The 18,720-nt window shown below is 35.3% G+C and overlaps 1 protein-coding gene across 4 annotated transcripts in view; it reads left to right on the top strand.

Moving 5' to 3' along the window:
* slc39a11 (solute carrier family 39, member 11) overlaps positions 1-18,720 on the top strand; it is a 98,181-nt gene that overhangs the window by 77,988 nt on the left and 1,473 nt on the right. For all 4 annotated transcript variants that reach the window (XM_026223255.1, XM_026223252.1, XM_026223254.1 and 1 more), the window contains exons 7-8: positions 4,727-4,796; positions 18,292-18,390. In XM_026223255.1, coding sequence (XP_026079040.1) covers positions 4,727-4,796; positions 18,292-18,390 — 169 coding nt within the window. The remainder of the gene's footprint in view (positions 1-4,726; positions 4,797-18,291; positions 18,391-18,720) is intronic.

Below are 18,720 nucleotides of genomic sequence, written 5' to 3'. Positions count from 1 at the left end.
GATCTTGCTGGAGGATATCTTAGCACTTCCCTTCTGACAGCTTCTTACAAAAATCATTTTATGAACAAAGCATAAAAAAAGCCCTTCTGCAAAGATATCACAACTAATCTGAAAGCAAACAGACGGTCCTTTGAGAGCGAACCAACCCTGATTCAATATATAGATTGCGCTCAGGAAAAGAAAATTATATTTGCTCTTTTGGCTGCGGGCGAAATTGCACCAGCCCCTTCCTCTGCTCGCCATTGGTTTGCTGTCAGAGATGGTCATAAAGTGTTCAGTTATTTGCAGTGCTGTCTCCTGTGTGTAATCAAGCAGCGCTGTCTAATCTCTAGCATGCATGCATTAGTGCATCCTACGTAAACACACACACACACACACACACACACACTGTAGGTGTTTGACTACCAGACACTTTATTACACTGATGTGTGAGAGAGACTTTGCAACTCATCATATATTGATCCTGTGCATCGACTACATCTTGTTTTTGTGCACTGACAGCTAGACATTAATGTTTCATAAATGCAGACGCGTATGTGTTGCGAGCGATTATTAATGTGCATTTGAAGCAGTATTTTATTGAGTGTTCTCCTGCTGTCATGGCTTTCAGATTCATCTCAGGGCTCTGCAGGGAAGGTCTGATGGGCGGCTTTTGGGCCATTTAATGCTGCTGTGTTGTCATGCATCTTATGTTTGTTGATCACGTGTCTGTGTGCTTTGGAAGCTTAAACACTTTGTTTTCTTGTTGCATTGTATTTCACCATTTTCAACCGTGTCTCATGTATTAAAATTTATTCATTTAATCTGTGTCACTGCAAAGGAGATGTGTGTTTTTATTTTTATTTTTTGAAAAATAAGATTTCTTTCGGTTCATTGATTGTGATGGGAATCCCGAGGCACAGTTTGTCCATTAATGATGTGCATGACTCACTTATTAAAATAAATGAAACATCAAAACTCACATCGCATCACATCGGCTGACAAATCAGCCGTCATATTTTATTAAGCACAAATATTGCACACATGCAACCCAGCATCTGCTTTTACTTCTAGACATTTGAAGTCATTCATCTCGTCTTTTAATGAATGATTTTAAGTCGAGCATTTCTGCAGATTTCAAGTCATAATGTCTGTTTTGTGATCGAGGTTTAGCCCTCAGGGTGTTATTTGGATGGAGAGATAGGACGTCTTCTAAAGCGTGTGAGTGATGATGAGGAGATGTGTTTTATGGATGGAGGTGGAATACAGATCAGCTAGAGGAGACGTTTGTAATGAATCTCTGCGTACAGCTTGAGAGCGTTTAGCGTTGCGTTGCACGTCTCAGAGCAGCGGTGGTGCCGGGGTTAACATGCAGACGTCTGGAAATGTGGGTTCACCTGCAGTTTTAGCCTGAAGTGTGTTTCAAACAAGAACAATGTGATTTCTGGGGAATCTCATCGTGCTGTTCGTGAGCTCTGCAGTGGGCTCTAATAAAGAGTGTCATTAAAACTGGCCTGAACTATTAGGCTTTATATTTCATCACATGTTATGTGTGTGAGGACAGACTAAAACATCAAATATAGGTCTACACGTTTATTTATTTATCTATTACATGTTCTGCTAATTGTGGGAGAAAATGTGCAGAATTGCTTTTAATTTATATATCAAAGTGAGATAAGATAAACTAACCCATATGCTGTTTGTGAAAAAAATAAAAATAAAATAAAATAAGATATATTTTTTTAAAGCTTCATGCCAGGCTTATTACCGATAACTGAAAAAAAAAAAAAAAAAATACATATATATATATATATATATATGAAAACATGAACTAAAATAAAATATGAGAAGTATTAAAATATCTAAAAGCAAATAAACTACATTAAAATATGCATATAAATCTAAATGTACATAGGAGAGAGTGGACAATTATAAATATGGACATACATTTAAGGATGTAGTGCATCCTTGGAAATAATCACTTTAGGTCTAAAATAAACTGTTTTCAAAATATGGCTTTCCAAAAAATAAAAAAAAATAAAAAGAAAATGGTGGTCTCTTGTCTCAATTGGAGCCTAGAGAGAGGGTAAGATGAGCCACATGAAGTTTAACTGTGCCATTGATTATGTTGAGGAAAAACATTGAACATTTTCACCTCATGCTATATCAAAGGAAGGGAAATTCTATAAAAATGATTTCTTAAAATCTGTGTGTGAGCCTTGTGATGGACTGGTCGTTCGTTCGAGGATTTTCCTCGCTTGTAGATCAGGACACTCAAGAAAAAGAGAAACACCTGACTGCAGATGACCTGACAGAAGTGGGCTAATAGTGCTCAACGTCCCACTTAGAAATGTAAGCACAAACACTTCTGGGATATCTTTTCAGATTTGTTTGTAATTGTTCGGACACCGACGCAGGAGTCCTTCAACATAAACAAACAAACAAACAAACAAAAAAAGACTTCCAAATGATCCCACAGGCTTAAATGGTTAACTCTTCCAATATGTGTGGTCATATCACAATTTTGTTTAAGGTTGGAATGTATCAAGGGATGGCTCAACTTCCCCACAGTAATAATGCATAAAAATAAAAAATCCTCACTGCATTTATTGGATCAAAATACAGTAAAATGTGAATCTGTGTTAAAGTGTAATGTATTTCTGTGATGCTCCGCTGTATTTTCAGCATCATTCCTCCAGTCTCCAGTGTCACATGATCTTCAGAAATCATGATAATATGCAACATTTCTGATTATAATCAATGTTGAAAACAGTCGTGCTGCACAATATTTTTGTGGAAACCGTGATTCATTTTATTTTTCTGGATTTTTTTGAACAATAGAAAAAAACTTTTGATCCATTTTTAATGTGTCCTTGCTCAATAAAAATATTTATTAAAAAAAAAAAAAACTTTTCTGAAGCAACTTTTTTAAATCAGTTGATCGCCGTAAAGACTTTCACCATGGCCCGTCTTCTAGTGTTTACTTCAGAATTGTCTCTGATTTAATGCCATGTTGATTTGATATCAGATGCATTTACATATCCTCAATTTCCTCTGAGCCCAGAATTAATTTGCTGGCTAAAGATGAGATTGACCTGATTTATCTGAGTGATGGTTATGAATTAACATATTTACAGAAACACACACACACACCTATACTGTGTTACTGCAGCGCTGTAGTGGATGATGTGAATAGAATTGGACTGTGATTGAATGAATGTCAGCTTTCAGATGGCTAAGATGCTGCTGGACTGAAACAAGTGCATCTATGTACGATGTTTGAGATCTAAACTCCGATGCAGAACACACACCACATGAGATCGAGACACATCCTCACACATGCACCAGTCAAACAAGAGCCTCAAAGGAAACACGTTTGGAAAGGGATTCATCCAGCACTACACAATTAATATAAGAGTCACCAGAAAAAACACAAGAAACATTACATATTAAATAGCATATGAAGGAAAAATTAAATCAAACTGAAAGTTAAAGCAATAAAAAAACTGACAAAATATATTGGCAACATCTCTAGTTTTATAGATTATATTTAACTAATTGTGTTTTTCATAAACACATTTTTACCTTTTATAATAATCTGAAAACCTCCTTAAAAATGCAAATGGTAATGGACAGACACAAAACGCCTTCATGATATACCACTCACTAAAATAATGTTGAAAATTAACTCTGACTTCTCTCACGATTCGGACTTTTAAAAATAGCTTATATCTCGCAATTCTGAGTTTTTATGTCACAATTTTGAGTTTATATCTCGCAATTCTGGGAAAAAAAAATCTGAATTGTGAGATAAAGTCACCAATTATTTATATATATATATATATATATATATATATATATATATATATATATATATATTATCATGTGTCAGAAACAGGCTTCCATATCTGCCAATAGGGTAAGACAAATAAACTTAATTCAAAATTTTCTGAAATCTTTTCTTAATTTTTTGAAATACTTTTTTTTTTTTTTCAGAAACACAGTAAAACACACCAAAAGACACTAAAATAATGCAATAAACATTAATTTTCTAACATGAAATCATACTGTACATACAGTCTATGAAGGGGGGGGGGGGGGGGGGGGGGGGGGTTGGGGGTCTATAAAAAAACAGGAAAAGCCATCAAATGTGAAAAGTGTCCGAATCTGGGAATGTCAAAAAAAAAAAAAAAAACATGTCCCATTACAACCATTATTATTATTATTATTATTATTATTATTATGATCAACTCTTACAGTGTTTTACCGAATAGAGTATTAAAAGTTATTAACCAATTAATCACCATTGCATAATTCACTGTTAAATTTACAGTCATTGTAAGATTTCGCAAAGTTAACATATTTTGTTTATATATATTTATATATGGATGTTGCATTCTCAACAACTTTGGACCCCATTGACTTTATATGGAACAGAAATGGTTGAACCATTCTTTAAAGCATCATCTGATGAGTAAATGAGCACACGACTCTCCCTTTAATGGCTGTGGGTCTTTAATAAGGAAAGGAGTATCTTCAGGACGGCCTGCAGATTCATTTCGAAGCCACAGTGACCCAAGAAGCAGACAGTTTCCAGACAGATGAGTGTCTGCGAAGCCTCTCATTAGATCGAGCATGGCTAACATCTCACAAACTGCCTTCAGAGGACATCTGATGAGTGTAAGTGCACTCCTTCTTGAGTTCTGTCCTGTGAAGTGTAAGCAGGTGTGTGTTTTCTGTGTTTCAGAGGGTCTGGCTGTTGGCGTGGGCTTTGGAGCGATCGGGAAAACTCCCTCGGCTACGTTTGAAAGCGCCAGGTAAGACCTGAACACGGTTAAGAGGAAAGTGCATCCAAAATCAAACATTTCCTCAGCCGCATGTCATTCCTACATGCATGATTTTACTTTGTGAAACACAAGCCGAGATGTTGAGCAGGATGTCTGAGCTTCTCTTGTGCATAAAAGCAGACGGAAAAGCATAATAAAAGTCAACCATAAAGAGATTTTCAGTTGATAACTTAACAGCTCATCAACCTGAATGTGAGTCTGTTCTTCTTTAAAAAGCTGCATTCAGAAGAATACAGTGAGCAAGTCATCATTTTTACTTTTCCGTATAAATCACCACGCTTTTATTGATTGATGAAGTGCAGAACTTCTCATTTTGTGTTTTACAAATCAGTAGAAGCGAATCTAAGATGAGGCCAGAAGAAGAGCTGAATAAAGACAGAATCTGAAAGATAATGAGGTCAGAGTGACCCAGGATCTGGACAGTAACTCAGAACACAAGCTGTGAAAACACAACTCTTTTTATTGTAAGGTAATGGTTTCAATCGGCTACGTCTCACAGACTGCCCTCGATAATTTAATAAATGCTTAAAATCTTACTCGGCAGTCTTAGTCTTGTCTTACAAATATATAAACATTCTTATGTCAAGAAACATTTACTTGAGAAGCAAAATAATGGTGTTGTTTTCTGAGAAATGCATGGAAATAAATCTGTGTTGCTGTTTCCACCACGGCATTAAAAAAAGACTTACAGTTCAGACTTTTTTCTCTCAGAATTGCAAGATATAAACTCAGAATTATTTTTTTTAAATGCAAGTTTAATGTCAGAATTCTGTTTTTTTTTTTTTTTTTGTGACTTTACATGCAATTATACATTCAAAATGTAAAAATGTTGAAAAAAAAACTTATTGTGAGATTAAAAAAAGTCTCAATTACCAATCCTTTTTTATGCTTTTTTAGATTATAATAAAAAAGGGTTAAAATTTAATTTTTTATCCTGTCGTGAAAACAGGCTTCCATTAAAAAAAAAAAAAAGAAGTTTCTGTAAGTGGGATATATTATAATTTTTAATTGTTTTTAATATATTATTTTTCTGACCCCATTGGCTATTTTATTTTATTGTTTAATGCAAAAACTTGCTTATTTCTGATACATTAGTATTTTTCCAGAAACCAACCTCTTTTCCCTTCTGAAGTAAACATATCTTGATTAAGAAAGTGTAGATTTTTGTACTGGAAAACAAAAATGCTGAGGAAGAAAACATATATATATATATTTTTTTTTGCAATGCTCAAATTATATTCAACGACTAAAAATGAAACGAGGCGATGCTTCTTTTGTTAAGAGTTGAAAGTGTCGTATTCTGCTTAATTGGTCTCTGTCAAACTGAGGAAATGGTGACAGAAGGTTCATTTTAGGGCGAGTTATTTCTTTAAAGAGCACATGCAGTGTTTTCTGACCGTATTGTGTGCTGCTGTCACCTAGTGGACCAAACTGGTATTGTGAGATCTCTCTCTCACACACACACACACACACACACACACACAAAGAGCGTGTTGTTGTGATCCTTCTCATGCACATGGTAAAATCCATGTGTGTTTAAATGTGTGAATCCAGCCAGACAGGGTTGGAGCGAGCGAGCGAACAAGTGTTCACATCATACTGAGAAGCACCTGGACTCCACTGTAGGTCTCAATGAGGTCCTGTGTGTGTGTGTGTGTGTGTGAGACCCCCGTCCAGATGGGAGCTAAAGCTTGCAGATGTTGTGAAAGAATACGTGTCTTTATTTAGTATCTGTGTGTGTTTCTCCGTAGGGAGTGCTGTTTTGTATTAAGCTTACATCAGCACTGACAGCTGAGGGTTGGTGCTCTCTAGAGGAGCGAGAGCTCGATTCGGTCATGATTAAAAGCACAGAGACAGATGGATGTATAGATACATGGTCTGTTCAGTAAGTAAACACAGGCAGCAGATTTCTGTGGACTGCTGAACTTATGATACAGCATATGAAAGAGGCCTTTGTCAGCCCAAAAACAACCGAGCAGAGAGTAGAGTCCGTTTTAAAGCACGCTTTTCACAGGAAATCATGATGTTGGTGTTCATAGTGTCTTGATGTCTTCATGTCTTCAGCAGATTAGAGATGGAGACTAATATAAACAATCACGCAGTTGAGATTTGAGATGTAGAACAATAACACTGGGTGATAATGAAGCAGGAGATTTTCATTAAAACATCCTAGTTATTATTATTAATAATGCATTATTCATGTTTTTGAAAAATAAACTCTAAAATTAATTGGATAAAATAATAATAATAATAATAAAATATAATTTAGCTTTATTTATGAGACAAATATTTTAGTGTTTCTGTCACAAAAAAAAAAAAAAAAAAGTAATAATTTCGGCTTTTTATTACACACTTTGCACACAGTTCCGACATTTTTCTTGCAATTTCTAATGTATTTTTTTTTTCTTGTTTATTTTTTTTTTTTTTTGTAAATTCTGAGATAAAAAAAAATTCTCCATTGGGTAACAAAAAAAAAAATAAATATATATATATATATATATACACATACATTTTATCTCAATTCAGACTTTTTTTTGGCAATTGCTTTTCATTTCATAATTGTGAGATGAAAAAGTTACAGTTACTCTTTTTTTTGTGGTTGAAATTTAATATATACAGTTTTTTTTTGTTTTTTTTTTGGTGGTGGCATGAGAATGAGCAAATCTGTCATCATAAAATATAGCATCAGTTACACACATAATGTTGATTCTTTATTGTGTTGCATTAGTGCTGAAGAACACAAAGTCTTCAAGAAAGAAAGAAAAAAAGAAATTTCTCAGAATTGCAAGCTATAAACAATTATAAAAAAAAAATAGAAAAGATAATTGCAACTTCTTATTGTGTTGCATTTGTGCTCACGAAAGAAAGAAAGAGAAAAAGAAAGAAAGAAAGAAAGAAACCAATTGATTGTGGGTTTTACTTTCTAAATGATGTCTTCTGAGGGGGTTTTGCAGGCATCCTTCAGTTTGTTGTTTGGAGGAACCTCTTTGAAGGGATTTCTGGGAAGAGGAGCCGTTTACATTAGTGTGATTAGTGTTTGGTAATTAAGGTGAGCTGGCCCAAATCCACAGCCACATCAGATCGTGTTTTCCGTTCATTAACCAACTAAAACTTTCCAAATGTTTGGTCTCCACATCAGAAACCCTTAACAAATGATAATCACAGACGTAAGAGACGGTTCAGTCAGCGGTTTCCCGAAAACCATGTTTGATAAACATGACGTCATAGTCAACCAAGAATTACATCCTAAACCTTTATATTTTCAGAATGGACAGGTATGCACAAGCTGTCTTTGCTCTTGCTAACATTATTTCTCCATCATCCCGAGAGAAGGTGGTCCTGACCTTGGAGCACTGGAGCACTATAGCTGTGTTTTTCCAGTTTCTGGAGCGGTCTTGTTCTCCAGCGTGAGCCGCTGAAGGCAGACAGACAGTCTCTCTCTCTCTCTCTCTCTCTCTCTCTCTCTCTCTCTGCTCTGAAACAAAAGTCTGTTTGTTTTCCAGGGAAAGCCACTCTTCTGTTTCTTCCCTCTTTCCCGGCGCTCCTCTCCCAGTCAAAGCATTCCCCAGTTCCCACAAACTCAAGTGGACTGTTAAAACCAGATGCTCAGAGACTCTTCAAAGAAACTGGGAGGGTTTTTTGTAGCTCAAATGTAGGCAGCGTTTGAAGGAACGGAGCATGTGTTTCTGAGCGGATGCGTTTAAGACAGACGTGCATCTATATTTCAGCTCGGCTTTTTCTTTAGAGTTGGGTTATGTTACGATCAGTGTCATTTTTAGTAACATTAAAAAGCTATTACAGATTTTGTTACCATTTTAAATTATATTTTAATTAGTATATTTTATATTAGTTGGTTTTAATAATATTGTTGCAATTTTATTTTTATTGTTTAGTTTTATTGATTTAAGATTTATTTATTTAGGTTATTTTGTATTTTCTCTATAATGTTAGTCATTTTATGTTTTTTTTTTTCATTATAGATTTTTTTTTTTTTTTTTGTCTATATAGTATGTATTTTTTATTAGATTTAGTTTATTTAGTTTTAATATATTTTTTTATTTTATTTTCTCTTTAATTTTATTTTTAGTATTTTCTTTGTAATTTAAAAAATATTTTTTTTGCTGTTGATTCATTGATTCGTCTATATAGCGTTTAGGTTTCTTTTCTTTTTTTACTTAAATATTAGTTAGTACTGGTGAATTATTTATTTATTATTTATTTATGTCTATAGTTTTTTTTTTTTTTTTGTTATTTAATTATGTTAACTTATATATATATATATATATATATATATATATATATATATATATATATATATATATATATATATATATATATATATATATATATATATATATATATGTTTTTTTATTTTTAATTTAATGGTTTTAGTTTTAAATGTATAATAACACTAGTTGGTAAAAGTGTGCTACTAACATCACTGAATGTCATCGGCTCACTCCTCTTTACATTTAGCAGCAGAGATGACGTGACCTAAAAGTTGTCAAAACATTTTACAAGAAGTTTATTTTATTTCTAGAGCTAGATGTGACGAACTCAGCTGGAATAACATGTTCCCTCCTGCGTCTCTGCTGGAGGTGTTTCTGTCAAACCCTGAATCATACTTACATCAGTCATCCACGTGCAAATTATAATGCAGCATCATATTTAAAGAGTGAATAAGTTCGTTTTAATAGGAATAGATCTGCACGCTCAGAGCAAGATCATTTCCTCCAGCGATATCCTCGAATGTGAAACTCACTTGATTTATGGTTATGACTAATTTCTAAACTAGTTCTTATTAGATGATAATATTTTAATATAGTCACTCATCTGAAATATTAATTATATTTAATACTTAATATAATTAAAAGTTATTATTTATTTATTTTTACATGATTTGAGCGTAAGAAGCACAATGTATGCTCCTGTTTTGTCAGAGTTTATCATATATCTTGACGTACTTTCATGTTTGTTGCCCGGATAGAAATGTGCTGATTTGCCTTTAGGGTATTTCGGTTCAAAGGTGATGCAGTTGTGGATGAAGGTCATGACCTCTTCAAACAAACGAGGCCTGCATTTATGATTTATTTTAATATTGCTTATGAAATCACCCATTCCCAAACTTTAAGTATGCAACACTAATGACCTGAATATGATCTTTTAATTAGCACATCAGTACATTTCAGCATCTTTCCACATGCATTCAGACACGATCATTGCATCAGTGTCTGCTGTTTCAGAATAATGTCCTGATCCTTCATCCTCTAGAACAGTAAAAATCCTTAACATCACACAGTACGCTGCTTTTGACTAAACAAATAGCTGTTTCTAAATGTTCCTGTTGTGTATCATATTTATAAGACTGAAAGGAGCAGTAGATGGAGTCTGGAAATCCTCATCACGCCTCATGTGTCAGTGTCACAGCTTCAAAACGTTCCCAAAACTTGCTAATGTCTCTCTCTGTCATTATGCCTAAATGTCTGAAATGACAAATGCATGCAGTTTTTCAATAATGGATGCTACACATTTCTTTACATTTCTTCCATATTTCTCCAAATACGTAGTTTTGCAGTAAAGCAGGTTGTTTATCTGCGCCACTAAATTGCTGAATTTGGATCAGTCAGAAAGTACCAGTTCTGCTAAACACACATTGTTTTCGTGTATTTGAGTTGGTGGGTTTGTGATGGACACGTTTCTCGTTTTTTTTTTTTCCTATAAATCCATCGGGAATAAGCCGGCTGGAGTTTTTGATTTTGTATTATTCAGGTTGTTGCTGCATGAAATTCTTTGTCTAGAGAAAAAAAAAATCATGTTCTTTATGTTTACTAGATTAGTCAAAATCAACTAATGAAAATCAAGGTTAAGAAGAGATGTGGGAATAATTTTTACAATAAAATAATGTATATTTATTTCCTAGTTCTAGTAAGAACTCTTGCTGCTGCATTTTGGACTAGTTGTAGTTTGTTTACTAAGCGTGCAGAACAACCACCCAATAAAGCATTACAATAATCTAATCTTGAGGTCATAAATATATATATATATATATATATATATATATATATATATATATATATATATATATGTATATATACCTGCATGTAAAAAGGTTATTACATGCAGAGTTTTTATGTCCTATAATTAACACCTCTGTTTTTTCAGAATTTAGCAGTAAGAAATGACTCGTCATCCAGTTTTTTATATTGACTGTGCATTCCATTAGTTTATCAAATTGGTGTGTTTCACTGGGGTGCGAAGAAATATAGAGCTGAGTATCATCAGCATAACAGTGAAAGCTAACACCATGTTTCCTGATGATATCTCCCAAGGGTAACATATAAAGCATGAAGAGTAGCGGCCCTAGTACTGAGCCTTGAGGTACTACATACTGCACTTGTGATCGATATGATACATCTTCATTCACTGCTACGAACTGATGGCGGTCATAAGTACGATTTAAACCATGATAATGCACTTCCACTGATGCCAACAAAGTGTTCAAGTCTATGCAAAAGAATGTTGTGGTCAACATTAGCCTAAAACGTAAGCAATTAATGTCCTGTATTTCTGTTTTGAGCTGCGCGCGCTGAAGATGACCAGACCATTTGATAGCAAGTTTTTAATCAATGGGATTCAACTCATAATTTCATATACAGTACACGTTATTATTTATACCCCATTACGTTAATATTAAGACTTATAGGCTATTTGCAAAAAGGACCTGGATGCACATGAACAGATCTGCGGGGCTCTGAATGCGAACTACTTTTGTGGACGTGTTCTTCAGGAAACAACGTGTAGAAACATGGCAGAAAAACTTGACTTGACGCTTGACTCTAAACCAAATTAATTTTATATCACAACAATAATATATCCACGATATATACATGTATATACAGCGGGTGAAATGTTTTGAAATCACTTGCACCCTACCTGATCGAAAAAAGTGAAACATAAATCTATAGGGGTGGTTGGATATATTCACGCACTTTAAAATATTAATTTGAAGCTTCTTTCTTTTCAGATTCTTACAGCTTTATCATGATAGGCTCTATATTAACTTATTGGGAGAAAACCGGTAGTTCTATGTGAAATCAGACATTATAGTCAAAATGGCATAATCATAAGAGCCCGCGAATATTCGACTGTTAGATTGGTAGTCGAATCAGGCTCCTCGAATCAAAGCATCGATTCGTCAACTATTCGGGGGTCACCCCTAATGTGCACTAGACCCTTTTCACACACATGTACATGATCCCAAAAAAGGCTCATTAATATGTGTATGTTTACATATCATCTTGCACTGTTCTCCAGCCAGGTTATTGCTTTTATAAAGCAGTTATTCAATATAAGTAGTATGGATTTACAAAATAAAACAGAGAAAATCAAGTGTAATGCAATTGTTTGTTGAGTAATTTAGCCAATCACAATTAAGGACCGGAAGCTATCCGTTTTATAATAAACATATTAACTTATGAATAACATTACTTTCACTTATTGAAAACATTATTTGCATTTTACAATTTTAATGACCTCTTATTCATTTATTTATTTCTAATGATCAAGTATTGCAGATTTTATAAGTGGAACGTAAACTTATGAGGAGAACTGTGTGCTGAAAGTTCAGTCTTCCCTTCGAAGTGTTCTGTATATGCAAGCTGTGAAAATATTTAGTGAAAATGTGATGTAGTGAGAAAAGAAAGCAGAGAGAGAGAGAGAGAGAGAGAGAGAGCAGTGCGAAGCTGGACTGATGGCTCTCTATCTAAATGTTATTCTCAGCAGTCCTCAAAGAGCACATTGTGCTTTGAATCTCAAAAACATAGGGCCCCTGTTCTCTGGCTCTCTGTCTCTCATCCATCGCTCGCCCTCTTTCTCCACATCCCTCCATTTCCTCCACCCTGTGCTTTCATTGTGCCGTCTCTCATCTCACTCCCATGATAAGGGCTTTAAAAGACCTTAAGGGATCGGAAGAACTCAATTCTCACGATCGCTTTTATTCTCTTGTTTTATGGAGTTATGTATGGCAGCATCTGCTGGGTTCTTCAACCCTCTGTTGCCCTTTTATATTATTTGTCAGTTTTTTCCATGTCGACAGCATTTGATGATTTCACCATCATAAAAGAATCCAATTCATCACCAATATGAATGCCTCATGTACGTAATTGTGTAGATTTTTTCCTAAAAATCAGGGCTAAACATGTGCATCTGAGTCTGCTCGGAACAGTAAAGTTTTTTTTTTTTCTGTGAGCAAATGCTGTTAATCAGAGTTTGGACTTCATTCAGATTAAGTTTAGCTGGGCTTGGCTCTGTGTGTGTGTGTGTGTGTGTTTATACATGCCAGTAAAATATGACCCACAATCCAACTTTCTGTCTGGCTCTGTCAAAGACACACCTGCCATTCTCAAAGCTGCTTTTATAACAGTCTGAGAGAGAGATTCTGCATCGCAGTGCTGGAAGTTGTAGATCTTTTATGGGATAGATTGTGTCTGTATAAAAGTTATACAGCTATGTAATGGCTTAGTTAAAGCTCAAACAATAATCAGAGGTTATGGCTAGTGCTATGAAATACGCCTCCAAATGCTTGCAAAATATCTCTAAACTCATAGGATATATATATATATATATATATATATATATATATATATATATATATATATATATATATATATATATATATATATATATATATATATATATATATATATATATATATTACCTTTTAGTCTATTTCTTGTAAGATTAAAGTCCATTGGACCAGTCGCAATTAGACATTTCACATGACTGTGAATATCACTTGCATACATGTAGAACTTTATATATTGCAGATGTTATCAAAATGTATAACTAATTAACAGTTTTGCAGTTTTTGATCTTTCTCTATTTGAGTGTATAGAAACTCCTCTTGTACACGTCTTGCCTAGTTAGGAAATATCTGCCTGGCGGCAGTGACTTAAAATCTTTTGGTAACTATGAATAAGCAAAGCTCTGGACTCTGACTTCTTTGAAATACACTAAAAGGAAATGACAAACCAGCACAAACATCGGGATCACCATCTCACGCTCACCAGTAAAAGTTTGCATTAACATCCATGCAGTGCACACAAGAAGAAAATATGTAATAAAGTAGGGATGTGATAAAGATATGAACATTTTGGCCGATACCGATAACCGATAACCGATAATTCTTTAATTATTAAAGGCAATATCTGATATGTTGGCCAATATATCTAAATCCACTTTTTAACTGTTACTTGTATAAATTGTCTTGTCATCAACCAACTCTCTACATACACCTTATTAAGGTGTGTGTGTGTGTGCGTGTTTTGTAAAATGGCACAGTTTTTTTATATATCTGAAAGTACAACTCTTAACATCAGTCAGTAAAGCATTATAATATGACAATTTAGTATTATTTAATGATATAACTTTTGTATTTAGAATTAAAACTTGATAACCATGTATGCATATTAGCCATTTTAACTAAAACTTAGGACTGGTGGTGGTGTTTTTATTTGGTCATTCGGTGTTCCTGTAAATATAATTGGGAAAAAAACTAACAGAAATACTGATGAGATAATAATGATACGAATTCTATTAATAAGAACAATATGAAACGCACTAAGGATTAGTTAGCTTCTGGATTCATGAATATTAATCAGGTTGTGTGTATTCGCTCTAACTGATTTGCTGAAATCAAAACAGGGACGATAATAGGTGAGCACCAGCCAATGAGATTGCCGTTTGCACATTAGTCCCGCCCACTTCCAGGAAACCGGGCAGCTTTTAAAAGCAGAGAAAAAAAATCAGAAGGAACTCTGTTATATTGACAGGAAACTACAACAAAGAATATCGTTATCATGTATATATATATATAACTGTATTTTTGTGTGTGTGTGTGTGTTAAAATTAATTTAGATTAAATTCTTTTACATTTTTGTATAAAAATGTATTTGTTTATTGAAAGGCCATTTTATCTGTTAATTATGTTGCGTTGAGATCTGTGCTACTTTTTAAAAATCTTTTGCTACATTTAGCTTAAAATCTTGAATATGTAATACTTACATTTTTTATAAATAATTAATATATACACTGTTGTTCAAAAGTTTGGTATTAGTAAGATTTATTTTTTTAAAGAAACCTTTTCTGCTCACCAAGGCTGCATTTATTTGATTAAAAAATACAGAAAAAGCTGAAATATTGTGAAATATTTTTGTGTGTATGTGTGTGTAACTTTTAATGAAAGAGAAGATAAATTAATTAACATAGGACTGTATATGTTATATATAATTGACTGAGTCTGCACTATTGAGTGAAATATTGTTTTGAGCCAGCAGATCACATGGCTGATCGACTGAGGCAAAGCAGGGGCTGTGTTTAGGTATATTTTCCCACAGTTGTGAGTGAAAAGCAGGTCAAAGATCGCTGGAAAGCCAATAGTGATTGGTGCAGATGGTTTTGGGGATTTTCCCTTATTTCACCCAGATCCCAATGCTCTTCCCGACACACAGATGCCCATTCAGGGCAGACCCCCATGGATGGAGAGGGGGGGCACCAAAGGCCCTTTGTGCCCAGAGAGGAGCTCTGTGGTCAGACACTGGAGCCACTGTCTTCCCTCTCAATGGAGGCTTCTTCATGCTTTTGCAATAACGCTGGAATGTTTCCCTTTATGCTTTTTCTGTTTGTTTTAGTACAGACGTCAGCCCAGACACACACTGTATCACCAACACACATTTCCCTTTGCTTTTAAACTTGTGTACTGAGCTAAGAAAGGGTCGTGCTGGAATGACATTGTACATTTTAAGATCTCCACCCTGTTTTACTGCTGAGAGCTTGCGGTTACTGAAGCCTGTCCTCAGAGGTGGGTGAATAAACGCGCAGAAATAGACCTGCCTCAGAGGAGTGAAATATGCCAGAGAAGAATTCCTGGGGATGGGAAAACTTGTTTCTGAAGTGGTGAGAAGGGCTGTTGTTTCCACTCTGTGTGAACATTAGGCCGTGGACTCTTCAGTTGGGTGAGTGAGTTCACTTCACCCTTCTCCAAAAACTCCCCTTGGTTTTCTCTTCGGTCTTTCGTTATGCCACACCACAGTCTCTCCTGTCCTCTCATCCGTTCGTCATTTCTCTTCCCCTCTCAATTCAACAGGAAATGGAAAACCACTTCATCTATTTTCTAAATGCATCTCAGGGACTTTAGTGTGAATGATTCATCCATGCAAAATCCATAAAAATTGACCTCATAATGTTAAATCAATATGTCATAGTTTCTACACTGCCAGTCAAAACTCACACATGATTGACTGAATTTATATTTCTCATGCTCGGAAGGCTTTAATTCATGAACATTTACATTTTAAATAAATAAAGCTGTTTATATACATACATGCAACGTTTTTGAAAGGCCAAAAATCTTGATCATCTGGTAAAATGACAGACTTCTCATTGGTGACATATATGGGACTTCTGTATTGTTTTTTTTTTAATAACTCCGCCCCTTTATGCATCCATCCAATCAACAACTGATGCATAGAACCGAGTCCCCGCCCTACCTTTCCCCCTAACAATCACAATATGGAAGAAAAAATCTGCTGCTAATGCTAGTTGATCATAACTTGAATTTTTCACTTTTCACATTATTTTTGGTCTGAACTAGGAAATTAGATACACCTAACCAGACACAATGCATTGTGACCAGTAATAAAAACTATATTAATGTCTATTGCATTGCATCCTATAGCCCCACCCACCATGAAATCCCATTGGCTTAAAATCCCACTCCAGCAGATTGTATTAAAATGAATGAATGAGACTGAACAAATTCAGATTAGCCACCAAATTTGCCTAAATTAAAAGAAATACTCAAAAAATGCCAAGAGACTGTGTTGGAGATATGGACCAAAGCTATGTGGACCACTTTATTTATAGTTTAATGGTGCTCTTTTGGTGTTTTGGAGCTTGAAAGTTTTAGTCCTCGTTCACATGCATTATGTTGAAGAGAACGGACATGCATGTGAACGAGTAAAATAGTTATACATTTCCATAAAAAAAGAGCCATATGGACATTTTAATAATAGTTTGTGTTAGTTTTCTTGATAGTTCTAGTCCTCATTAACATGCATTACACTGAAAATAATGGCTAGAATGTTCTTCAATAGATGCAAACCTTACAAATGAGATTGTACGAATTAGCCACCAATTTGCCAAAAAGAAAATAGTGACTAATTGCATGTGGCTGCCTTGAAGGAACAGTCCAAAATTTACAGCATTGCTTCAGAAGACTTCGAAGAAGAGCAATTTGGACCATTTTAGTATTATTTTTGTGGTGATTTTTACTTGTTCTTTTTTTTTTTTTTGAGCTTTAAAGTCCTGCTCCTCGTTCACATGCATTACATTGAAAAGAACGGCCAGGATGTTCTTCAAGTTGTATGAACGACATTGTACGAATTCATGCAAATTAGCTTCCAATTCGACATAATGTGAAATAGTTCAGAATTGCCATGTGATTGTGTTGAAGGAACAGTCCTAAAGTTACAGTACTGCTTTAGAAGAAGAGCTACTTGGACCACTTTAATAACAGTTCAATGGCATTTTTTCTCTCTCATTGACAGTTCTAGTCCTCATGCATGTGCATTAATTTTTGTTACGCTACTTTGATTTTGTGTTGCATGTAAGAACGGGTTTACAAGAGTCCGTTCTCCCTCAAACTCTCCAGCATTAGACGGGTGTTGTAAGCCTTTCCGTGACTAGCTGTCATTAATCTGACTTCTCTGGGGGCAGTACCCTGAGCTCATGCCAGCGCACATCGTACAGCAGGAGAGATTGAAGGAGGCAGTGAAAGAGTGTTGGGGGTGGAGTAAAGGGGGAGTCAAAACAGAGCAGCTTTTCTTGCTTTGTGAGCGCAGGCTCCGGGAGGTCCCGGGAACTTCTAGAGGACGCCTGCTTTACGATGTGGAGAAGTGTAGGGCAAGCAAATAGAGCTGCTTATCAGTTGTGCGGTGGAGACCACCTCTGGAGAGAAACAGCACCTTCCCACAGCTCCCCAGAGCAAAGCAAAGTCATCCTCCATAACCAAGTGTTGTTCTGACACTCTGGTTTGAGTGAATGCCTGCTGACACACTCATGAGCCGTTTTATAGTCACCATCTTGGCTTGTGTGAGAAACTTTCATGCAGGATTATCCAAACACAACAGTGTGATTCCAGATGTAGTTCGTGCCCCATCCATAACCCGTTTTTCTCATGGTCTTGTACGACACACCCGTGTGCTGCACTTCAGAAAGCCTTCATCTGATTCAGACGGAGAGCTTTAGTCAGCAGTCGTTCCTCGTGCTTGGCGCGGTCGGCGCTGTTAAATCTCTCGCTGAGATAATGTGTGAAGTTAAGAGAGTTGAAAAGTTACAGAGTGTCAGAACCGATCTGTGTGTGCTCTCCGATGGGAACTGATTTGGCGATAATGTCTGTTTCTTTCAGAAATTTGGCTATAGGCATTGGCATTCAGAACTTTCCAGAAGGCCTTGCTGTGAGTCTCCCATTGCGGGGTTCTGGGTTATCCACATGGCGATCCTTTTGGTGAGTCCAGACCGATACACATTCACATACACAACCTAGTGAGCTGCCTGCATGGACCACGTTTTAAGGTGTCGAGGCATAAGGTGTTACACTTCCAATACAAAGGCTGCTCCGAGCGGTTTAGACACCGTCATTTGGACAAACATGCAATGTTCATAATACCTAAGAGTTGGATTTGCCAAAGTTTTCCAAAGGTTTGTGGATTGAATTATTTATTAGATATTTAAAGAATTTTTAACTTAAATTGTATAAATGCATATTTCTTGAATGCTGAAAGTATATGAGAAAGTATTATAGTATTTGCTAGTAAATTACTAATAATTACTGCTC

This window comes from Carassius auratus, chromosome 37, assembly GCF_003368295.1.
Source record: "Carassius auratus strain Wakin chromosome 37, ASM336829v1, whole genome shotgun sequence".
Lineage (NCBI taxonomy): Eukaryota > Metazoa > Chordata > Actinopteri > Cypriniformes > Cyprinidae > Carassius > Carassius auratus.
This window is presented reverse-complemented; position numbering and strand designations above follow the sequence as displayed.